Source organism: Pteropus medius, unplaced genomic scaffold, assembly GCF_902729225.1.
Source record: "Pteropus medius unplaced genomic scaffold, Ma_sr-lr_union100, whole genome shotgun sequence".
Taxonomy (NCBI): domain Eukaryota; kingdom Metazoa; phylum Chordata; class Mammalia; order Chiroptera; family Pteropodidae; genus Pteropus; species Pteropus medius.
In genome coordinates, this window is record NW_024351730.1 from 275392 (window position 1) to 295667 (window position 20276).

At 32.4% G+C, this 20276-nt stretch overlaps 1 protein-coding gene across 4 annotated transcripts in view; it reads left to right on the forward strand.

Moving 5' to 3' along the window:
- The window catches only part of UBE2K (ubiquitin conjugating enzyme E2 K), a 51654-nt gene extending 35682 nt beyond the window's left edge, over window positions 1-15972 (forward strand). For all 4 annotated transcript variants that reach the window (XM_039844998.1, XM_039844995.1, XM_039844996.1 and 1 more), the window contains 4 exons: window positions 4928-5010; window positions 12928-13027; window positions 13890-14018; window positions 14339-15972. In XM_039844998.1, the coding sequence (XP_039700932.1) occupies window positions 4928-5010; window positions 12928-13027; window positions 13890-14018; window positions 14339-14413 (387 nt within the window). In that variant the 3' untranslated portion in view covers window positions 14414-15972. The remainder of the gene's footprint in view (window positions 1-4927; window positions 5011-12927; window positions 13028-13889; window positions 14019-14338) is intronic.
- The last annotated feature ends 4304 nt before the right edge of the window (window positions 15973-20276 follow it).

Here is a 20276-nt window from a genome sequence, read left to right on the forward strand (position 1 = left end):
TACAAAAATGTTTATACTCTCACAATTCATAATAGCTAAAAAGTGGAATTGACCTAACTGTCCGTCAACTGAATGTTATTTGGTTATAAAAATGAATGAAGTACTTACATGTGGTACAAGATAGATGAACTTTGAAAACATCATGCTTAATCAAAGAAGCCAGACACAAAAGGCCACACATTGTATGATTCTATTTATATGAAACATTGGAAGAAGCTAATCCATAGACAAAAAAATAGATTGGTAGTTGCTTGGACTGGGGGTTAGGGGTGTGGAGGAATGGAGAGTGACTGCTCATGGTTACGTGGTTTCTTTTTGAGGTGATGAAATCATCAAAATTAGATTGCGGTGATGGTTGCACTCTGAATATACTAAAAACCATGAAGTTGTGCAATTCATGTGGTCTCAAAAGTCTTTGAAATCTTGCCATCTACAACTTGGATGGACCCAGAGGTTATTGTGCTGAGTGGAGTAAGTCAGAGAAAGACAAATGGCATATGATTTCACTTATATGTGGAATCTAATGAACAAACAAAACAGAAACAAACTCGTAGATACAGAGAACATTTTGTTGGTTGCCAGATGTAGGGAGAGGTTAAAGGGATGGGTGAAAAAGGGGAAGAGATTAAGCAGTACAAATAGGTAGTTACAAGAGTCATGGGGATGTAAAGTATACCATAAGAAATATAGTCAATATTGTAATAACTGTATGGTGTTCGATGGGTACTAGATTTATTGGGGTAGTCACTTAGTAGATTATATAGATGTCTAATCATTATATTGTACATCTGAAACTAATATTGTATATTAACTGTAATTGAAAAAAATTATTAAAAGTGATTATTTTCCTCTGTAGTCTATAATTAGCTTCAAAATGATTGTGTGGTTCTGGCTGTTTTAGGCACTAACTTAGGCATTATTTGGGGATTATTACATTTAATCTTTGAAATCTGTTTTATTAATCCCTCCTGCCCCCACTCCTTTTTAGTACAGTGAGAAATATAGACTCAAAACATGAGAACTGGGGTCTGTGTGATGTTTTGCTACTACTACTAGCTCATGTTGTTCTTTAGGCCACTACTATCCTAATTTCAGCCATTCTATATTGAGGTAGCTTCAAGATTTAGAAAGGTCTTCCTTTAATCAACCCAAATTTGTCTCCCTCTGGCTTTATCCAGTTAGTCATTTAGTAATTGGAATTTAGTATTTTTAAAAATATGGTCCTCATCTCATTTATGGTATTAAGCTTTTGCAATAAATATTAATGGGCATATGAGAAATATGTTCTAGATATAGAGATTTGAATTTTTTACTGATTGGTAAATATAATGGAGAGAATGGAGGATACTTTATGTAAACTTGCTGAATTCTGTTCACATATGTTTAATATGTAGGCTCAGGTTTAAATTTAAGCCTTATGAGGTAAAAAGTATTGAAGTTAGTGGTTATATTCTCTTACTACTGTGCAGCTAAAACTGCACAAAATTGAAAACTTACATTGATTTGGCTTAACATGGCCTCAGTATTTTCTATTATTATTCTGTAATAAATTATTGCCCGGAAGAGTAAAAGATTTACTTCTAGACAGAAAAAATGGTCTTTGAAGCAGCTGAATATAGTGTAGAAGAAATTTGATTCAATGCATACACTGTTATTTCTAGAGTAAATTCTAATTTATATTCTATTAACGAAAAACCCATTAAATTAGAAAAACCAGTTCAATGATTTGTCTAGTTACATATTAGTGATTAGGTTGTGAATTTTCTTCTCTATCCTTGGTGTTATAAACATACTTTTATATGTGAAATTGAGTATAAATTCCACTGCTCATAGCCTTTAATGAATCCGCTCATCTGCACATGCATCTTTAAAATAAAATAGCATTTTCGTTTGTACAGTAAGATAGATGAAGCTAGTTTCATATAGTAACATCCTTGAGTTCCAAGTTTGAAACTGGAAATTCCCAATGAGCTCACATTTACCATGAAGTAGTTGCTGAAATATTTGTTGAACTAAAGAGTGAATGAATATAGGATGCATATATTCATGCACCCCATAGGAGGAGATAAGACTACTGATGACGATGTGCCGGTATCAACTAAGAATAGTTCTTTCATTTCAGTTTGGTAAAACCATGTAAATAGTATTAAGATTTTTGTTTCTATTCTTTGACTGCGCCTCAAAGCTAATGAATGTTCTGAAGTTAACTCAAATGGTGCTAATTCAATTAGCTTTGTTTGTGAAAATAAGGCAACTTGAATTGTTACTGGTAAATGTTTTAGTACTGTAAACCATCCCATATCTGTTTCATAATCAAAGTCAAATGTGACTCAAGTAGATCATAGTAAATATATAGAGAGATTTGAATTTTTTACTGATTGGTACTGTATCATTACTTACTCTTACACTTCATTCCTTTCAAGTTCTTTTGATTCTACATTTTTGTTACAGGACAGTGATGGTGGCACTGTGGGTGGCACTGTGGGAGAAAGTGACATACAGTGGATGTGAACTGGGTATAGAATAATAGGACATAATTCAGGATACATGTGGGGTACCACTGGTGACATTAAAGTTTGAGATAGAGAAGTGCAAAATCTAATAAAGGAGGTAGTTGATAAAGAATAACAAGAGCAGAGTATGAGATAGAGTGGTAGACCACATAAGAACTACTTATTAGACAGTTATATTTGTATTGATGGATAATGGAGTGTCCTCTGAAAATTAAATTCTTTATTACACCATCTGCAAATTTAAAGCTATTTATTCCTAATTATATATATAATACAGAGTAGGGAATAGTTTAATAATTTCCTTAGTTCTGTATATATGCATGCTTTTCATGTAGTGTCTATAGAGAATTGTGTATTGAAGACTTCTTTAAAAACCAAGATGTACAGCTCACATAGCCTTAGATCACTTGCTTAAACCATAAACCTTCTGACATCTTCAGTGGTAATTTAAAATTCTGTTTTTCATTCTTGTTGAAAATATGAACAACTTTTGTTTTAAAGTCACAAAATACTGAAATGGCTAAATTATTGAAATTATGGCATATGGTTATTTTGTATCAATGCTTTGAACTTAATGGTAAAAATTAAGATGTGGATATTATGGGTTATATCTGTTATGAAGAAATGTTTATCGTACATAAACATTTGTACTCTGTGTCTCTTAGTTGACCTGCATCATATCCAGGTGGGATACTATTTAGCCTTATAATTAACAGGTTTGCCATAATGTTAATTGCATATTCATTCAGCATTAGGCACTTTAGATACTTGGCATGCTCTAATAAGCAGGACAGATACTGGGCCTTTTAGGGAAGAGATAAATAAGAAAGAGATTATAGAAGTGTGATCAGGACTATCACATAAGAAAGTACAGGTGCTGTGGAAACAGTGATATGGAAGAAGTGATATGGAAGCTGAAACTTGAAGGATAAGTAGGAGTTAGCCAGAAGAGGGCGCAGAGATGTGTTACTGAGAGAAGAAACATGTATAGGCCCCAAGGCAAAAAGAAAAAAATTTTAATATGACTTGTTGAGCAAGTGCATGGAATATGGGGTGGAAGTGAGAGGTACGTTAGGGCCAGTTTATGAATGTGTATTTATTTACATAAAGGGAATGAGAAGTCATTAAAGGGCCTTAAATAGAGGAATGACATGAATCAGATTTGTTTTCAAGGGCTCCCTTTGGTTTTAGTGTGGGGAATGGATTAGATGGAGCAAAACTGAAGGCAGTAAAGTCAGTAGACTGTTCAGTAACCCAGGTGAAGAATAATAGTTTCTTTTAATGAGATGGTGGTCCTGTGGATGGAGAGAAGTAGATATCATTGAAATCATTAAGAGTATTTTAAGTAAAAAGGATCTTGGCAAATGTCCATTTGTTTTAGGTGTTTTGAAGTCATTCATGACTTAAAGTGCTTTTTCAGATGGCATATATGTTAGGTGAGAAAGTAGGTATGGGTAGTACAGACAAATCAAGTCACAAGGAGCGAAGTAGAAACTGTTTAACGTCTTTCCATAAATAGCTTAGATTCGGAGCATATATTGATGAGTTAATTTTTGTAAAGTACTTAGAATGTTCCTTGGCTCATAGTAATCTGTTACGTGTAAAGGAATTTTGACTCAAATCACTATTATGTGTCAGATATAATAATAATCCTCCACAAGCTCGTAAGTAAGAGCTGATGAATTAGATTTCATTTCACAGTGATCTGATAAGAGTTAGCATTTTCACTTTGTTCGTTTTGTGTTTTTCTATGCTAAGATAAATAGGTGAGTAGAGACTCAAAATCTTAGATTGTATGAGTTTTCATTTTGTTCTATTGCTAACTAGTTATTTAATTTTAAATAAATATCTTAAAGTCTAAGCCTCAGTGTCTATAATAGACCCTCAAATATTTGTTGAATTATTTTTAAAAAAGAATTTGAGAAAAAAATTGCTATGGAAAAAATAGGAGCAATCTTACAATCACTACTTGTGCTTCCACATACTACTGATTTTGCCTACTTTTTCTTCAAACCTATTTACACCCTACTTTGCCCTAAAAAAAAGTTGTCATTTACTATCTATATTTTGATTTTATGTACACTTTATTTACTTAAGTGGATTTTAGTCCGTGTTGTATTTCTCATAGCATCTAACATTATGCTAGATAAATTGTAAACACCTAGTAATTGTTGGGTTTCTTTAAAGGCGGAGCATTTATTAAAAGGTTTAAAAAGAAATGTACGTCAGTAACAACATTTGGCTTAACTAAATGCTTTGTCTTCTACACCCCTCCCTTCACTTAGGCAAAATGATGTAATGTAAGTATGGACATTTTTTTTTAATCTGAGGATTTCATTTTCTTGCAGTTCTATTTAAACTATATATGTTTTATTTTTGTTACTTAAAAACTCAAGTGTGCTTTATATTTCTAGGTCCGGTTTATCACTAAAATATGGCATCCTAATATTAGCTCTGTCACGGGGGCTATTTGTTTGGATATCCTGAAAGATCAGTGGTAAGAGATTTTGAATTTACCTTCTCCTCTCCCTCATGTGAATTCCAACACTATAACAATATATTTAGATTGCTAAATGAGTAACTGCCTCAAAACAAAAGCATATATTATACTTTCTCTTGTTTGGCAATAATATTACAACTTTATGAAGTCTCTTAAGTACATAATTGAAAATGTGTGATAATTGAGATCACAACCTATATTTACTTATTGGATAGTGTCAGGTGCTAGCTTTACATCTTGAAAAGTCTTTGTTATTTTGGTAAATTTTATTCTTTGCTATCTCAAGAAGATATTTGTGAAAGATGTATTGCGAAGTAATCAGTTCTGACTTGGACAGAAAGTGGGTAACAAAAGTGTTAAAAGTTGTGTTATTTGAGCACAGTTAAGGTTCTCAGCTTCTAAGAAGGAATACTTTTGTAGGTGATATCTTCATTTGCATAGGAATTTATAGTGCTGTTATTTTATTTATTTCTTTTTGTCTGAGTAGATCTTAGCAGTATAATGTTTTAACTTCTTACTCTGGAACCATTATGTTCAAATCCTGACTCGGCCATTTACTAAGCTGTGGGTTCCTGAGAAAATCACTTACTCTTTGTGCCTTAGTTTCCTCATCTGAAAAAAGTGGGGTTTATACCTACTTAATAGTATTGAGAGGATTAAATGAGTTGTTTTATATAATTCTCTTAGACTAGAGCCTGGCTTGTTCTAAAACTATGGATGGAAAGACTAAGACAAGAGGTATAAAAAGATATTGGAGTGAGAGGAAACAGTAATAAGTTCGTTTGTTAAGGAAGCAAAAGAATGGAAACAGGAATGATAACATTCAGTGTATGGATGATTTGGTTTATTTAGTAACTGGAGTTTCAGGTTCAGTTTTGTTTTCTTTTTCCATCCTAATAGCACATCTGAGTAAGGCCTCTCCCTCAGTAGGTCATCATTTGAGATATGATTTCTCGATCTATATTCCATACTGTTAAATATTGGACAGTGTGGAATACACCTAATTATCTTCTGTCATTCATTTGATTTTTGACTTTTCATAACTTACTGAATTTTTTGGCCTCAGCGTTTTTACCTATGAAGTCATCTCCAAGGCCCCCAGCTCTAATTAATGTATTAATGTATATTTGTAGTATTAGAGACATCTTACTTTTTTTCATTTGGTTTCTAGGATATCAGTTCTGTTCTTCCCTTCCTGTGCCCACCTCCAGACTCCTTAACTGTTTCCTCCCTCCTCTCCTAGAGCTTTGCACATGAGAATGCCTCAGGGCTAAGTCTTGACCTTTGCTCCTTTCCATCTGTACTCAGTTCCTTGGTGAGCTCATCTGATCTCATGACTTTACTATTTACATACTAGCAACTCGCAAATTTATCTTTCCTAAACTCTAGACTCATGTCCTGCTGCCTTCTTAACATACTGGAATATGTAATGGACATCACAAACTTAAACATGTTGAAAACTCAGATACCCTCCTAACCAAAACCTGCTTCACCTCATCTATGTTATTGACATCTTTGCAGTTTCTCAGACCAAAACCTCATCACACTCCTTGAGTCTTCATTCTCTGGTACCCTGTACCCTGTTTGCAAATCCTGTTGGTAAAACCTCGCAAAATCTTAGCAGCTTTACTACTAACACCTTGGTCCAAGTTTCATTACCTCTCGCCTGAATGATTACTGTGTACTGCCCCTATGCTCTAACTTTCCCCTACTTAGTCTCTTCTCAATGGGAATGATACTCTCCCTCCTACCTGTCCCCTTAAAAACAAAGCTCCAAACTAAAATCTTCCACTGACTTTCCTCTTTGCTCAGAGTTAAGCCAGCAATACTACCACTTTTTATTATTTCTCTATAGATAGTTGAAAGATTATGACGAGTATATAGGGAGAGAGTTGAATTTTTGTACCAAAAAAACTTTTTTTATCAACTATTTTCATTTCCTAAGACAGGTGAAATAGCTAGCTGGATTTAGTCTTGTTTGATATCTGTACAATTGAAATATTAAACGATATCAAAGATACTTCAGATGAAATAGGTGAGATTGGATATCCATAAGTTCGTTCTATCCTTGCCCTCCCCAGCTTTATTGAGATATAATTTAGTGGATATCCATGTTTAAGTGTGAATGTTTAGGCTTCAGAACTGGAATTTGAAGACAACTACAGGATAATATTTGGGAAAAATAATTTGAATAAACAGTGAATATTTTGGGACAGATATGCAAGAAAATTTATTAATCTCTTATAAATGCATATGGATGGTGATTTACCTTTAATATTTAACAACTTACGTATGTGTGATTTATTTCTTAACTCTATAATTTAGCCTGTGCGGAAACTATTTTCTGATTTTTTTCCCCCACTGACACCTGTTATGACTAATGATGTCTGTTTACCTGGGGAAGAAAATGACAACACATAAAAATTTTATTCAGTGATACTACTCTTCCATAATGAACAGGCATTAAGAGAATATGTAGATGGTCAATAAGCTATGCTCAGCATCATTAGTCATCAGGGAAATGCAAATGAAAATCACAGTTAGATACTACTATACACTTGTGAATGGTTCCTGTGAATTGCAGGTAGGAATGTGGTTTAACCACTCAACCAGTAATAGCTACCAAAACTAAATATACACTATCAATATGACCCAGCACTTCAACTCGTAGGCATATATCCAAGAGAAATTCAAGAGAAATGAATGCATAGATCTACCATAGGTCTACTGGTACAAGAATATTTATAGCAGATTTATTCAAATTGGAAATAACCTAAATGTCTATCAACAAGATAATGGATATATAATGGCATAATTATACAGTGGAACACTACATATTAATAAAAAGTGTATCAACATAGCATGGATGATTCTCACAAACATGCTGAGTAACAGAAGCCAGACACAATGAGGTAAGTACTGTATAATTCTGCTTTATAAAATTCAAGATAAGCCAGAACTAATTTATGGTTATAGAAATTAGGACAGTAGTGTGGGGATAAGCAAGGATTGTGAATGGGAGGGTCAGGAGTCAGTCTTTTGAGTGCTGGCAATATTCTTTATTTTGATTGTGGTGGTGGTTGCATGGCTGTATACATAAATAAAAATTTATCCAGCTATACAGCATTTTACTCTGCTCTTAATACTTTAATAAAAAATTATAACAGAACTACCATTCTCTTTAGCATTCAGTGTTTTAAATAAATGTAGATTATTTATTGATGATCTTCTGGAAGATCCTTAACAGAGAAATTAGTCAACAATACAAACAGTTCACATGCTTGTTCTACATGCTAAAGGCCGTAATGAGTCCATATGAATGAATATTTAAATAGTCATGAGTTAACTGCTTTTGATATCAGCAAAATTAATTGAGTGGAAATAGACTTATATGGTACTCATTGATATCCACTGATTTCATTAAAATTAGCTAACATTTTGAAATTTCTTACTCCTGTTTGCCTGTTAGGATTTGTTTTTAATAGATTTAGGCTAGTTTTACACACTGAGTCCTAAGAATCTCAATGCAATATGAATTTAATCAGTACTTTGTGAAAAGAACAATAAATGGAACAAAATATTGTATTTTCAGTTGTGTAGTTTTTTTCTATTACTAAATTTAGATTTAAAAATTTGAACAGTCAAAAAATGTATACATTTCTTTATACCATCAAAGATGTTGTAGTGTCTATAGTGTTTAGGGCTGGGAGAGCAGGTTTCATTTTGATATTAATTTTGTTTTAAACTTATTAAAACTTTGCATTTAGATTTTTTCTGCCACATGGTGTCATTTTTACAGAATTCATAAAACTATTTTCAAAAGAAAAAGTGCTAGATAATCTATATTTGCTGAAAGGTTTAGAATGCTTTATTCAACTAATTCTTTTTTTTAATTAAATTTTACTTTGAAATGATTCCGAACTTATAGAAAAGTTGAAACTATTTTTTAAAAACTAGCCAAAATCTTTTACCTGAATGACTTGAGAGTAAATTACTGACCTGATACCCCACCACACCTGAATACTCTAAAGGGTTCAACCAATTCTTAATGGTTTATAAACACTACCCAACATTTTTTAATGAAAATATTTAAGCATACAGAAAACATAACCTTTTCTCATTGAGACTGAGAAAATTGTTATGAATTGAATCAAAAATTACAGCTCCAGATTTTTCCTTTAGTTTTGAGGGCAAACTATTCCTTTTAACATGTCCTTAGTTTCTGATTCTTGAAGTGGTAACTCCAGAGATCTGTAATAGTTTGCGTCTTCCCAATAAAGACTTCAAATAAAAGAGCTTATAAATATCTAAGGGAAGAATTTATCACTTAAATTTTTTTTAAATATTTAATTGTAAAATACGTGACATAAAATTTGCTATCTTGTTTTTTGTACATTGACATAGAATATTGTAATCTCAACTGTTTTAAAGTGTAGTTGAGTAATAAGGGTTTCACATTGTTGCGCAACCAGTCTCCAGAACTTGTTTTTTTTAAAAAAAACAAAACAAAAAAACCCCCAAGACGTTACATTTTTTTAGAGCAGTTTCAGGTTCAGAGCAAATTTGAGAGAAAGGTAGAGATTTCCCATATACACCCTGTCCACACACATGCGTAGCCTCCCCTATTATCAGCATTCTCTCTACCAGAGTGGTATATTTGTTGTAGTTGATGAACCTACAATGATACATCCCAATCACCCAAAATCCATAGTTTATGTTATAGTTCACTCTTGTACATTCTGTGGGTTGGAACAAATGTATAATGCTATATGTACTCATCATTATGGTAAAGTATATTTTCTCTGCCTTAAAATTCCTCTGGGCTCTGCCTCTTCTCTCCACCCTATCCCTCCTCTCGCAGAACTCTTTCAGCTTACGAAACTTAAATTATTTACCCCTTAAGCTTCCCATTCCACCCTCCCTCCAGCCCATTAGAACCGCCATTATACTTGCTGTCTTTATGAATCATAGTGTTTTTTTTATTCCTGGCTTCACTTAACACAATGTCCTAAGGATTCATCCATGTTGTAACAGGTGTCAGATTTTCTTTATAAGGCAGAATAATATTCCACTCTATGTGTATACCACATTTTGTATACTCAGTTGATTTGCTTCTACTTTTTGGCTATTATGAATAAATCTTATTATGACCATGGGTGTACACATATGTTTGAGGCTTTGCTTTCGATTATTTTGGGTATGTATCCAGAAGTGGAATTGCTGTATGTTTTCAGGTTTTTTTTTTTTAATTGCCATATTGTTTTCTGTAACAGTCGCTCCATTTTGCATTCCCACCAACAGTACACAAAGATTCCAGTTACTCCACCTCTTAATCAACAACTATTTATATTTTTATATATATATATATATATATATATATATATATATATATATATAGGAATCATCCTAATGGGTGTGAGGTGGTATCTCATTGTTTAATTTACATGTCCCAAATGATTATTAATGTTAAGCATCTTTTCATGTGCTTATTAGCTATTTATATATCTTCATTGGAGAAATCTTTGTTCAAGTCCTTTATCTTTTTTTTTTAATCGAGTTTGTTTGTACTTGAGGCATGGAAGTTCTTTAAATATTCCAGATATTAACCCCTCTTCAGATATATGATTTGCAAATATTTTCTCCCATTCTGTGGGTGGCCTTTCACTCTGCTGATTATATCCTTTGCACAGGAAGGTTTCTTTTCCCTCCTCTCTACACAGTAGTTTTTACCTTTGATGTATTTATATACTAATTTCTCTATTTTTTTCTTTTGTTGCCTGTGCTTTTGACGATGTCTGAGAAAATCATTGCCAACTCCAATGTCATGAAGTCTTTCTCTCATATATGTTCTAAGTTTTAGTTCTTACATTTAGGTCTTTGATTCATTTTGAGGTAATTTTTATACATGGTGTAAGTCAAGGGCCCATCTTCATTCTTTTGAGAGCCCATGAAGTTTTAAAATGTTTATAAATATATAATGCTACTTTGTAATGTTAAGATTTTGCTAAGATTTAGATGGCTTTTATTTTACATTGTTTTATGTTTTGTTGCAAATTAAAATAATTACTGTGAATTTAATCGTTTTAATATGAAATATTTATTTCGAGTAAAGCTTTTTCTTCAGTATTCATATAAATTTCCTTCAAAGAAACAATTGTATTAATTTAAAATAATTTAAATTAAGATTTTGTTTAAAATGATTACACGGCATGGGATTTTTAATTAGGATGCTTAAGTCCATTGGGATATTAGAGTAGCCAGCTCAACTTTGTATATTCTGTTTCTGTGCCATTTTGTATTTTTGTCCTTTTTGGGTGTTTTAAGTCAACTTCATGCTGATACATTTAGGCAGCTTTTGATGTGCATGTGCCTTTCAACATTCTCTTTAAAGTTACCCAAACAAAATGAAATTTCAGTAGTATGCTTCTAATTCAGAAAGAGTTCAACCTTGTTATGGTATTATGGCAGGACAAAGAATGAACATATAAGGACTAAATTTGGATTTTTATGCTTTGACATCTGTCTTAAAAGAATATCCATTTTAAAGATGTTACAAATATTAGTTAAAAATTACTTATGTAAACTCTTAGGAAATTTACAACCTTACTCTAGAAAAACAGTTTCTACTTTCCCAGCCCTAGTTCAGAATTAGAAATTTCCATTACGTAAAATTATATGATGGTTTTAAAAGGTTTTAATATCTTATTCTCTTGTTAATACTAGTTTAGCATTTCAGCTCATTTTTAAATATCAAACCAATTTTTTTCCTATTCCTATTGTTCCTCTAAAAGAATATATTGATCAGTAAAAAAAAAACATTCTGATAGTATTTTAAAGAACTATTCGTGATGTAATTTTTCTCTAATAGAGACCTAAAGAGGTGAAACTGATTTAATCGGTTTAGAACAGCCTTTCTCAATTAGCTTAATCTGTAATGCACTAAAGCAGTATTTCTCAGACTTTAGCTTGCATCAGAATCACTTGGAATACCTGTTAAACCAGAGTTTCTAATTCAGTAGGTCTGGGATGAACCTGAGAATTTTCATATCTTACAAGTTCTCAGTTGATGTTGATGCTGCTCTTTGGAGAAAACATGCTGTCTTAAGATATCCATTGTTGGTAATAAATTAACCTTCTAAGCATGTAAAATGGTGCTATCCTTGGGAAAATTGAGAAAGCAGCCACTCAGAAATTTTCTCTGTTCTGTGATCAAAATGAGGAACCTTATTGAAAATGACTGGTTTATAATGATGTAATTTATGTGGTAAAATGGGCATATGTAAGGTCATCAAATATTTAAATATTTCACTTTGTGCTTATTATATTTATAAATATTGCTATATTAATTGGCCAATTTTTTAACAGAAATGCTGTGAATCTTTGTTGGTTAGGTAAATAACAATTTTTAGATACATATTTGCTTTATAAATATATTTGGAAGCATGAATTAAGAGTTGTATTTTCAGCAAAAAAAACTTGCTGTGTTTCTGAATGTTATGGAATGATTTCAGGCTTTCTTGAAAGTAAAAGGTATTTGCTTGATGGTACCTTATTTGTTTTTAGGGTGCCTTTGAAAGAAATTTCCATATATTAGCATATCACTTTATTTTAACTTTGTGCCTAGAGAAACGAATAGAAAGTAAGTCAGTGGATAAAGCTTACGAGAAGGGTATTGGTAACAAGACAAAAAAACAAGGACAGCTTGAATTATCTTAAGAATAGAGAGACTCATTCATTGTAAACAAGAAAAAAGTAGGCAGATGTGTAATTATAAATTTCTGTAACTCAATTATTAAGCTAAAACCTGGATTATTTTTAGCTCCAGTAGTTATTGCGATTTATTCAGAAAACATCCATTTTGCTTTTATCATGCAGATTATTCTTAATTTGATATTTCCCTATTTTTCATTTTAGGGCAGCAGCAATGACTCTCCGCACGGTATTACTGTCATTGCAAGCATTGTTGGCAGCTGCAGAACCAGATGATCCACAAGATGCAGTAGTAGCAAATCAGGTATGATAGCTGCTTTTGAAAGACTTTATACTTACCTTTGAGTCTCTACTTCAGTGTCTTGCAATGTTGACACATGAGCATTTCTGTTGAAACTAAATTTGGAAATGGTTTCCTTCCTTGTGGTAAGATTATTTTGTAATATGTAATAGTGAAAACAATTTATTGATTTTTAACATACTCAAACACAGTATTAAAGATGTGTAAAATACTTTAAAAAGAAATATTAAAGTGAATTAAACAGTTATTTTAAATTTATACTTTGCTTAAGTAATAGTGGAATATTTGAGAATAAATTTACCTCTTTCCAATGCACATAGGAAGTCTTATCTTTTAAAAGTACTGTATGGTGAGTTCATAATCATCCCAAAATATATGCTGTAAGTTAGGACTTTGCATATGGGTTTTCTTAAATCACTGTACACTAATACAGCTCTTGCAGAACAGCAAAGTCCAGTTGTATATTCTAGCCTGAGTTGTGGTTGATACAAAAGTTGGTCACACTTATTAATGTCTATGTTCTTTTAGAAGCGTATAATTGTGTTTAGTTGTATAACATTTGCCCTACACAATGTTTAGAAACATCTCTAGTACCTCACTTAGTTTTCTGCTACTTATATTTGTTGAAATTGGAGATTAAAGTTGATAAATGTTATTTGTGTCTTTTGTCAATATAACTTACAAATTATAGCTTCAGGTTAATCTTTTCTTGAGTGACATAGTTTTTAATGGAAAGTAAATCATATTTTAAATCTATATTGGTTTTATTTAGAAAAAGCAGGTTCTTAAGCAGTTAAGAGTTGAGCCACTATATTGGATGTTACAACTGTGTTGTCATGTCAATCAATTTTTTTTCCTCTTATAGTACAAACAAAATCCTGAAATGTTCAAACAGACGGCTCGACTTTGGGCACATGTGTATGCTGGAGCACCAGTTTCTAGTCCAGAATACACCAAAAAAATAGAAAACCTATGTGCTATGGGCTTTGATAGGGTAAGTAACAAAAAAGGCATTTTGATATTGATATATGGTTGATTTTAAATCTTTGCAGCATATCCTTAGCTGTCAGAAGTGGTTCAGAAATACTCTAAAGTTTGTTAATAAACAAACTTCCTATTATTAAAATCAGTGATTTTTCCTTTTCTTTTTCTGATTCTAATCATTGGTTTTAGAAGCTCTTAATGCACATACAAGTGGCAAGGCAACAGAGATAAAAAGAAGATGGTTTTCAATATAAAGACAGTGAGTGATTCAGTATTTTAAAAATATTTCCTTGAGAATTAATTTTTTCGTCCCCTTTTTCTTCTCTACAGAATGCGGTAATAGTGGCCTTGTCTTCAAAATCATGGGATGTAGAGACTGCAACAGAACTGCTTCTGAGTAACTGATTTACCACCTGTATGAGTGAGAGAGCTGCTGATATATTCAAGTTTGCCCCTTCTTGAGGAGCATCAACATCTGTTATTTTTAGGATTCTGCATAGATTTCTTTTAAACTGGCATTCTTGCCTAATGATGTTACCTAGGCACCATTGGAGACTGAAAAACAAAATCCCTGCTATGTAAATAAAGCTAATTAAACGTCTGTGTAAATTGAAAAAGGGGAAATACTTTAATTTTTTTCTTAATAGTGTAAAAATTCTTCAAGCTAAGCTAAAACCATGGAAAAACATGCTACTTTAGTGTTTAGCAGTGTACCAAGACTAGCAAGAGTGCTTCGGGATTTCGTTGAATAATTAAGATAATATTTGAGTGTGTCAGGGCCATTCAAATTGTTGGTGTTGCATCACAGCTACCTTAACTGTTTTTAACATGGATCCTCTGTGCCTGTGAATTTACTTGCATGCTTGTACTTGACTTCTTAGGATGGGTAGCTGAAAAGACCACCATTTTAAGCATTTGAGAATTCTTAAATATGAAATTTATCCAGAATTGAAGATGGTGACCTATTCAGAGCCTTTTTGTCCTTGTTAACAGACTGGGACACCATATCTATTTTTTCCCTCTTACCACACACAGCTTATATTCTAATAGTAAATTTCTCTATATTTGGTGAGGAAATGTGCTGAGGAGCAATATCCCTTGCTCCATTTTTGAGTCGTCTATGTAGAATGTTTTGTCACAGATCTTCACTTTTAAAACGTTCCTATGTAAGTAAGTAATAATGTAAAATCGGAGGTGCCCATTTTGTTTCTCTTGTAAAACCAGTAAATACTTGATATTGCAGTATTCCCAAGATTTGATCAAAGAACCAATTTAGTTTTTCAGTGAATTTGATCTTTCTATTTTTAAACTTGACAAAATTTTTCTTTGAGAATTTGAAAGGATGAAATCAACTGTAGTTTTCTGGCCTAATTTTGGCTTTATGGAGATTGCTGTATTGGATACTTTGAAAGTTTCTCTTGCTTGCATTTCCCCCTATTGAAACATGAGAGCTGTGTTGGTATTTTACTGTACATACTTCAAATGCACATAGGAATAGAAGTGTGTTATAAATCTAGCTTTCTTTATGATGTTTCTGATAATATGAAGATTGAAAACTTTACCTTCTCTTGTACATAGTCAGACTTTCTATTCGTATTAAAATTACATTTCATTCTAAGTTCAAAAGTTTGAAAATTATTAGTTTTGCAAGCTCAAACACTAATGTGACCATTTTATGAGGGTTGAAATGGATTTATGCAGATAGTTCTATACATAGAAACACAGTTCTTATTAAATTTTCAGGACCAATGCAAAATAATAAAAATGTAATGGAATCAGAATGAATTAAAGTAAGGCTGTATATTGAAAGTCATATTATAAAAGATTTGCTTTTTTCCCAAGTGTTATTTATCCTAAATTATAATCATTAAGTGTTTGGAAAATAATTTTGAACCATAAATTCAGCATAATTTCATTCGACTTCTCAATCTTAGAAGCAATAAAAAGAACCATTGTTAAATATATGGTATTGTTAAAGATGTGAAGGTTCTTCCAGAAACTTGTAAGCCTTTCCTAATCAATAGTAAACTCTTGTAGTTGATATTATTGCATACTAAACACAAGTTGCTATGCTTTTTTCCCCTATATGTTTGTTTAAGCATAGATTTCTTTATACAGTCACCTCCTTTAGTTGTTGTAGTTTAGTTATTTTCTAAAAATGCCAAAGGAAACAAGATTTTTCTTTATTTATTTTAAAGAACTAAAACTTTGTACTTTTCTTTATATTTTGAAGAAAAGTTAGAATTGTGTGAAAGCGTAGACATTTTTGTTGCATTTTTAGTTAGAATTTTTTTTTTTAGTGCAGAGCAGTTTGGTAATATTAGTAACATTTGAATTATTTCAAATATCAAACACATCTACCCAGTTTACTATTTACCTATATTATCAGGGTGTGTTTAATTGTCCTGTGGTTAAATAAAGGAGAGAACTCAGAGGTAATTACTAAAGGTCAAGCATCACACACTTAACTCTGGGAGACAACTATACCTTGCCTTTGATTTTTATGCACGTTTGCTCTGTAGGGTATCTACTTATCTATAATTCAACATCCAGTATCCAAGTGCCCAGGAAATTTAAAAAGTACAATATTTGGTATGAAAGTTTTCCATAATGGATTTTTCATTTCAAAATATATTTACCTCATTTTCCTGTAATGTGATTATCAGTCCCCTTTTCCTATCTGGTACATGTCCCGCTGTCATCCTGGTGTTTTTTTTTTTTTCTTGCTTTTTTTTTCACTTTTCTACAGGTAGATTTATTTCCTCAGACATAGAAATGAAGGCATTCTTTATTTTTCTCTGGTCTTATATATGTTTGGAAAAGGACACTAAAAGCATAGGTACCCTGGTGAAAATTATTTTTATAATTCAATTTTTTTTGTGATTTGTCAGTTTTAAAGGCCTCAAAAATTTTGGTTAAAAATAAATAGTGCCATCCTATTTAGGGCAGGCAGATTTTCTAGAAGCCACTGATAGACCAATAGGCTTTTACTATAATTAAGTCTGTTTCATGCGTGTGTGCCTGACCTTTAAAAGAACAAATAATTAGTTATGTAGTATTTCAGTACAGATTACTGAATGTGAATAAATAGCAATTTGTGACCCAAATAAGTATACAGTAAGTATATAAATATTTGAGGAACATGTATTCGATGCTCTGAGTTGGCTCCCCCAAATGTTTAGAATTGTGACAACAGTGGTTCACTTAAAACATATTCAAATATATATATGTATATGTTTGGATTCCAAGTATTTTGCTTTTGAGGAGAATATGATATTAAAGTAAGACTGATTTGGGGGAGCTATTTCACATTTATGATTGTTGACGCTTAAAACTATGCAAAATAATTTTTTAAAGTATAAGAATTGGCAGTTAAAGTGGATATTGCTTTTTTATGCACTGCAGAATGTAGCATGTCATGTTACTGTTTAGGCTGCTTAATAAGTTTATCGATGTGAAAAGCAAATCTTGGCTATAAAGTGTATACTTGATTTGAGCTTTTTAAAGCTGCAGTAGGAGTGTGATAATGTTTCCACAGTCTTGTAGAAAAATAGGAAATAAAACATTTTGTTACTTCAAAGATTTAAGATGGATTTGGACAGGGAAGAGTTGGAGCCAGGTATACTTTCTTGTACATAGATGGAAACGTTTGGATATGAAAATGGAAGCTGTTTACAGTTAACTTTATTTCATGGACTTGTACAAAATGATGTTGTATTAATCACTTTTTCTAGTTAAAGAAATTTCAATTCCAGGGTACAAACCATTGATTTAAAGTTTTTGCATTTCCATTCTTTTAGTACCAGTTCAGAAATGCTTAATATGTGCTATTTGCTATCACTGGGGAAGGAGGCAACTTGAAGTATATACTGATAAATAGCCTTTTTCCCAAAGGTAACTTTTCTGCACTGTCTACATATTTTGTCACACGTTCTAGTTACACTGTTGCAATATGGATCAAAAATATTGTGGCACAGGGTAGAGAAATGCCAGTATCTCCCTTGTCTCATTTGTTCGTTTACCACTTAATTGGACTGATCAACCCTTATAAACCTGTCATCACCTAAATGTAAGTTGTGAATGTGCCACCTTTTGCTTGGTTATTTCAACCATGCTGCTATATATAATCAGGTGTGGCACAGGTTATTAGTTTTATTCTAGGGGTGAATGGATACAAATCATTGCACTGTGCTGTTAACCAATCCTTCTGTGCTTGCTGTTCCCTACTTTTTACAGGCATCATAATAAAAGCTAGACTATTTCTTTGGGGGGAGGGGGGAAGAGACTTATTTAATGTAATTTAAAGACTTTTCCAATAGAAAATGAAATACTATTGAAAATACTATCTATTTTTTAGCTTTCAGCAATTGATGGTGCTTCGTTGTGTCTGCTGGAAGTCTACTGCCATTATAGGGATTCTCATTAATCTTACCAAGAAAGAACTTTGCTTGTTAGCTTCTCTAGATCTCTGTTCTAAACCATCTGTTAGTGATAAATTCTGTAGGAGGGTCTGTTCTGAGCTGTCAATTTCCTGTAAGGGGAAAATGGGTGGGTTACCAGAAAGACCATGAAGCTGGGTGGGCTGTGGGTGGAGGGTTGGGTGTTTGTCTTGAGAGTTAAAACTACAAAACACTTTTGTACACAACTGATTTTTTAAAAAATAAACACATTTTTAAAGATGTTGAATTACCCCCTCCCCCCGCCCTTACTGGGAATTCTTAAAAATAAATGCATGCATGTTTTCCCCTGAAAATGGTTTATATCTTCTTTCTGGGTACTCATTTATGGACAGGCAGTTAAGCCTCCACATTACTTTAAACAAGAAAAAGAACCAGGTAGAGATTGCTAGGCAAGTTGCAAAGTGATGAGCATACAATGATGGAAGCAGTTAATTATGTTGAGTTTTTTAATTTTAAAATGGATTGGAATTGTTTAAAGTTATTTCTTTGAAAATAGAACATTATTTGGCTATGTTCTAATCCAAAATTTAGAGTAATTCCAAGTTGATTCTGAAAGTAATCCTGTTTATTCTATTTTCAATATGTGGAAAGGACTCCGAATTCAGTTTCAGAAAGTCCTGGGTCACTATCCTTGGATTTACCACTGCCTCCTTTAGTGATGATAATTAGAAGAGGCTATATTGCTTAGGGTTTGTACTAGTTATTTCACAGAGCAAAACTGATGGTTACTTTATGTCTCTAGAGCATTCATAACCAGCTCTCAGCAGTCTTACGAGTTTCGGTAGCCTGGAAATGGGATCGTTCCTGATTGGAATACCAGTATAAAGTTCTGTTTCCATGAAGCTAGCTGGATCTTTACGTATTAAAAATCATGGACAACAAATGGAATTTCAGTGAGCTCTCATGCGAGTCCTTAGCAAAGTGTAATAAACAGTAGGTACATGTTTTGATTTTGATGAAAGATTTTCAGTGAATAACGAATAATAAAGCTTTTAAGAGTATGTCCTGTAGCAATATATATTATCCATGTATTCATAGTGTAATGTTCATTTCACCCCATTTAATTTCAGTAAAAAGACAACTTTTATAATTTTAATCTTTTATTATAGATAACCATTTAATAAGATGTTGAATCAAAGTAAAAAAGTCCAAGTTGTTTCAGTTTGCAGTACTTGTAGCACCTTTTTTCAATATACATAAATGGCAAACACTGTATAAAACTGGACAAAATTTGAGAAACCCAAAGTATGTTTTATTACTGAGTACCTAGTATTTTGTTTCTCCCATACAGCATAAAAATTTTGCTGCATGTACAGAATAAACCTAACTTGATTAAGGTCAACTAGTACTTAATACAGCTAGCATTCAGCTCTTTAATTATTGTGTTTAGCAGCTCTTCATTTTCAATATGTGAAATACATGTATGTTCCTTTGCTATGCACATTGTTATTTGCATTATATTGGTAAATAGATTTTTCTGCCCAAAACGATATTGAGAAACAGGATTCATGACATACATGACATTCATATAGTGGAAACCGGTATCTTCTACCCATAGTTATAGAATTAAGAGTTTTTAAGGACAAGGGGTGCCTTCCAGTCTCTTCCAGTATTTTTTCTCTCCTTTTTAAAAATACGTCAAATGATTTGAATACCCAGAGTCAGGGGTTATTTTTGATAGAAATCCCATAATATTGCCTACTAAATTTGGTAGCATTTTGAGATCTAAAATACTATTCTTGTTTTTCTTAAAAATAGGAAATGTGGAAGGATCATTGGCAAGCATAAAAAGAAAAATCAGTTCAGAT